The sequence below is a fragment of the Lactuca sativa genome, chromosome 5 (assembly GCF_002870075.4).
Source record: "Lactuca sativa cultivar Salinas chromosome 5, Lsat_Salinas_v11, whole genome shotgun sequence".
NCBI classification, from domain to species: domain Eukaryota; kingdom Viridiplantae; phylum Streptophyta; class Magnoliopsida; order Asterales; family Asteraceae; genus Lactuca; species Lactuca sativa.
The window spans coordinates 87,302,507-87,307,775 of NC_056627.2; the positions used below are offsets into that span (position 1 = coordinate 87,302,507).

The following is a 5,269-nucleotide window of genomic DNA, read 5'->3' on the forward strand; positions in this document are numbered from 1 at the left end:
AGCACGTAACTCTTCAATCTTTTCAGAATAGTATGCTTCATCTTTAACTTTTTCTTTCTTCTCTTCTTTCTTTCGCAACATGCAATCGGCTGCGAAGTGATTCGCACCGTTGCAGTAGTGACAGTAAATTCCTGAGTCACCCTTTAGCTTCTTCACTTCTTTCGCATCTTTTGATTTTTCCTCAGCTTTCTCCATTTTCTTCCTCTCCTCTCCTCCAATTTTTGTGACTCCACTCTTCGCATCAGTAGCCTTTCCTTTTGGATTAAATGGCTTCTTGAAAAATTTCTTAACTCTATTGTTTGAGTAGAATGCCACAGTTTCATCATCTGAATTCATCAGAAATCGTTCATTATCTGAATCATCTTTTTCATTCACATCAACTTCAGATACCTTTGAAACTAGAGCCAAAGGACCTCCAATACTCAGTTTTAATTCTTCATACATTTCTGAAACTTCAATTTCATGTGTTTTCAGCTGATTGTAGAGATCATTCAAATGAGTTGTATCAAAGCTCTGTTGATTCTTAATCATCATGCTCACACTTCGCCATTCCTTGCGAAGACCCATAATGAAAGTTAAATTGAACTCCATGAGAGACCTAGTGATTCCATACCTATTGCAGCGAAACATGAGCTCATTCAGACGATCATAGTAATTTTCAAGAGTTTCAGCATCCTTTTGTCTGAATTCCTTCAGTTCAACTAGACATTGCTTCACACAGTTGATCTTCGTCTTTTCGCTACCTTGATACTTCTCTTTTAGAGTGTTCCAGATGTCCTTTGTTGTTTTACAACTACGAATGTAATTATAAACCACAGGAGGAAGAGCACCTCTTAGTTCCCTCATGCACCTCTTTTCATTATTCTTCAACCGTTTTTCTTGATCAGCAACTTCAGCAGATGCAGCAGATGGACCAATTGGTTGAACATTAGCAGGAGCTTGCACTGTTCCATCGATACAATTCCAAAGTTCTTCATCAATTTCATTTAAGTAATCTTCCATTCTATCAGCCCACTGATCATAGTATTCTGGAATTAACATCGGAATTTTGGTTGAGGAACCAAGCAAGTGAGAGAAGGAAGTCATTGTATTCATGTTGAAGTTTGCCATTGATGAACACAGAAATTTTCAGAAAGCTTGAAAAACTTGATGAAATTGAGAATTGATCAATTGAATTGATCACAAATCACTGATCGATTACTCGACTAAACAATTCAAAGACAGAATCAATTCAAATCTGAAGATCAAATTTGATTTTCAAAACCAAAATGCGCGGAAAATTTTGAGTAAAGTTACAACTCAAAAAGCAAATGATTCTAACACGAAAATCAGATCGATGCAGTTTGAAACCTGATCTAATACCAATTGTAGCGAATTGTTATCGAGATTATGAATGCAATTATGAATTGAGTGATTGAGTAATAAGAACACGAAGAGTAAATATTAATCAGATCTTTTATTGAGAAAAAACTGATTACACGAAATAAGCAAAAGGATATTCGAGTTGCAAAAAGTTATCCTTTACTTCTAACCTCAGTCCCTATTTATAGGGAATCTGAATGTACAAAAAATATACTAAGTCTAAACATCTAAGCTTCGCATAAAAATGACTTAGTAAAATAACTAAAATGCGAATATTACAAAGACATAGCCACTTCGACTTTTACAATAAAATGACTCTACAGTTAGGGTTAGCGAAAGGGATGACTATGGTCGATGTTATGTGATTAATCCCTAAAATAATGCTTTTTAAATTGATTAAGTTTCCAAAATTATAAGAATTTAATATTTATAATATCTAATTTAATTAATGAAATTAATCTAATACTCGAGTGGACCATATTTAGTCTTACATTCACATAATACTTATAGGATATACATGATCCTAACTCTCTCTCTCTCTCTCTCTCTCTCTCTCTCTATATATATATATATATATATATATATATATATATATATATATATATATATAATCATTACATAGTACATATTTAGTAAGGTTACTAACTCTATTTTATGTAAGTGTTAATCAGAAGCATATCATGATATGCATTTCCTTATTGATAAAGCGTAGGGTAGATGATGCTCTGTGTACAATTGTATCGATACCTTTCAGCACGGATGCATATAACTGAAGTAATATGGACGATGGATCCATTTATTCAGCTTGGTCCAAATTTGATACAATATACTTGTCTTTCAATTACATTATGAAGTAAGGGTTGATTTGAACATTAAATTATTAATTAAACATATTTATATAATTATTAGTTTTTACAATAGATTTAAAGGTTTTCATACAATTACATTTTAATGTATCTTTTTGAAATACTTTTTTTTTTTCAAGAACCATATAAATTTTAACAATAATTAAGCCACTAAACAATGGTTAATCATTTTTTTAAATAAACATAATGCAACTCTACGAATGAGGTTCCTGGCTTATCTCTCCAAATTATCTCTGAAATTTGAGACTTATCTTTGGAATGCTTCGTTACGGATAAAATGGTCATTTTATAAAAAAAAAAAAAATGATGATTTTTATAAAAAGCGACCATTATAGGAATCTGATTACTTAATTTCCCTTAAAAAAACATCTTAAAAATATTAGTCATGAGGACGAACTATACTTCCAAACACAGAAACCATTCGTGTAAATTTGTTTTATAAAGAAAAAAAAGTGAAAATTTGATGCCCTCACCCAATTTTGCCATTAAACGTGATCAGATATTAAAAAAATAAAAATAAAAAATCAATCTGCTAAAATTATTAAATGAAATGAGGTATCTCGTCTTCTTCTATCTTCCCTCCTAACCTGCAAAATCTGTTTTCCTCTGTTTGTCGCAATTTGGGAGACACGAGCTTCAGGTCAATCTCAGGTACTCTTCTTCTTTCTTCCTTCACATCTGTTCCGATTTCCTTTTTCAGTACAATGTCAATTCGCAAGTATACAGTTCATATTCCCTCCATTGAAATGTATCTTAAATTTTCTCTTACTTTCTTCGTGTTTGTGTGGATTCTTAACCACATTACCATTTCCACAATTTTCTCTTCTCTCCTTTGTATATTCATAAGGTGTGATCTTCATATCAGTACATTTTCACCATCTTCTTGGAGTTTATACCAAAAATTCGCCTCAATTTACGTTTCTTTGTCGTAATTAGTTATCATTTGAGACGATATTCGCAAAGGTTTTACAAATTCAGATTAATCTCGGTGGAATTTTGTGCGAATAGTTGTAATATTTGATCATCTCTTTTCAGACCTTCGACTTCGAGTTTCTATCCATTCTTCTGAGAGCTCTCTAATGGAAAAGGTAAACAACCGATCTGAAATTGGACATGCCGAGATTTTTTGATGTTATGTGATCACTAACGATGGAACATGAACATACATACAATTGTAGTACAAATTAATAGCTAAAATCAAGAAAGGCGTCTTCCAAGGCTTGTGTCTTTTATCATCCCAAACTGTTACTCTCAAACAGTTAGGGTTTCCTGATAACGAAGGTGTCCCTGGCTCCCTTATCAAGGAGATAACGCTGCTGCAAGCAATGAGACATGCCAACATTATCAGGTACAATACAAATACACTACCTACACTCTTTCTCTTCCTTTTCATACTTTTCTACAAACCCTAGACTTCGAAAACGCTTAACTTAATGATACAATCTCGGATCACAGACTGATCGATGTGGTGAATCATCAAGAACAGAGTAGTATAGTCCTTGTTTACGAATCTATGGAGACGAATCTAACAAGTTTTATCCGGATTTATCCAAAAGTTATGAAGATTCCACGAACAATCAAAGTAAGTGTTCTCGAACTAAATTCGCAACCCATTTCAATGGCTTATTGTTCATTGTGGCATTTTACAGGAACTTTTACGCCAGATTTTGCTTGCAGCATCCTATTATCATTCTTTTAACATTGTTCATGGAGGAATTAAACCCGCGAATACGTTCATCGATCCTGCAACAAACACTTTGAAGATTACAGACTTTGTATGGCCTAGGACACTGTTTAACTCCAACACTGAAGATCCAAATGAGGTAGATATGTTTTAATTATTCATGAGAATTAATTATTCATGAGAATTTATTTTTTGTTATAGGAATTGGGTTTCTGTTACAAGGCTCCTGAAATTCTTGTGGAGCATAAACAATTCAGCACTGCAATCGATGTTTGGTCTGTTGGATGCATTTTTGCAGAAATGGTGACTCAGAAGCCTCTGTTTTCAGCTACCTCGGAATTTCATCAACTTGCAAAAATTTTCAGGTTTCTGATTTTATTTTAATGTGTAAACACATAAATATATTGAGGAAATTACACGAATGGTCCTATAGTTTAGAGTAATTTGCATGTTTGGTCCCTAACTTATTTTTTTAACTCGGAAAGTATCTATTGTTTGTGTTTGTGGCGTGCTTGGTCCCTGTCTTACCTAAAAAGACTATTTTGCCATTGATTTAAATAAGGTTGGGTAGGTAAGATAAGGTAAGATGAGTTGGAAGTGAGGTTAGGATGTGCTTATTTAAATAAATTACAAAATCAAGGACAAAATAGTCTTTTTAGGTAAGACATGGACCAAGCGCGTAACAAACACAAACAACAGAGAGCTTCCGAGTTAAAAAAATAAGTTAGGGACCAAACGTTTAAATTACCCAAACCATAAGGACCATTCGTGTAATTTAATCAAATATATTTAATGCAAAAAATTTATATTTTGGTTGTTTTGTAGTATCATGGGGACACCTAGTGAGGAAACATGGCCTGGATTTTCCAGGATTTATCGGTATTTACATATATATAATCATTGCAAACCTAAGGTAACAATATTCTCATTAATAACTCCTTTCTTTTTTCTTTTTCTTTTTTTTATTATTTTAAAAAAAAAATTATTTCCAATATAGTAATAATTTTTTTTGTAGGATCTGAGGAAATTAGTTACTGGTCTTGAACCAGCTGGAATTGATCTTCTTCATGTAAGTATACATTTTCCATTATAAAAGCACAATGAATCTATTTAGTTACTCTTTTTAATTATTTATTTTTTATGTTTGATGTTTCAGAAACTACTATACATGGACCCAAAAGGAAGAATCACAGCTAGACAAGCATTGGAGCATGTATATTTCCAGAATTGATTTTTTTTGAGTAAATTACTGAAATCATCTCTGTGGTTTGGTCAAAATTGCACGTTTGGTCCCTAACTTTTTTTTTGCACTCGGATCGTCCCTGTGGTTTGATTTTGTTGCGTTTTTCGTCCCTTA

General features: G+C 32.7%; 1 protein-coding gene across 1 annotated transcript; it reads left to right on the top strand.

Moving 5' to 3' along the window:
- Positions 1-2,738: 2,738 nt before the first annotated feature.
- LOC111878923 (cell division control protein 2 homolog) lies at positions 2,739-5,269 on the top strand. Its single transcript, XM_023875414.3, has 9 exons — positions 2,739-2,879; positions 3,264-3,316; positions 3,407-3,576; positions 3,684-3,810; positions 3,878-4,051; positions 4,114-4,277; positions 4,738-4,825; positions 4,928-4,981; positions 5,069-5,269. Exons 2-9 carry the CDS (start codon positions 3,308-3,310, stop codon positions 5,141-5,143), a joined length of 861 nt encoding a protein of 286 aa, XP_023731182.1. The 5' UTR covers positions 2,739-2,879; positions 3,264-3,307; the 3' UTR covers positions 5,144-5,269.

Excerpts from the sequence above, each read along its gene's own strand:
- LOC111878923 (XM_023875414.3), top strand. Across the intron at positions 3,811-3,877 it reads AGATTCCACGAACAATCAAA|GAACTTTTACGCCAGATTTT; the intron begins GTAAGTGTTCTC and ends GGCATTTTACAG. Across the intron at positions 4,982-5,068 it reads CTGGAATTGATCTTCTTCAT|AAACTACTATACATGGACCC; the intron begins GTAAGTATACAT and ends TTGATGTTTCAG.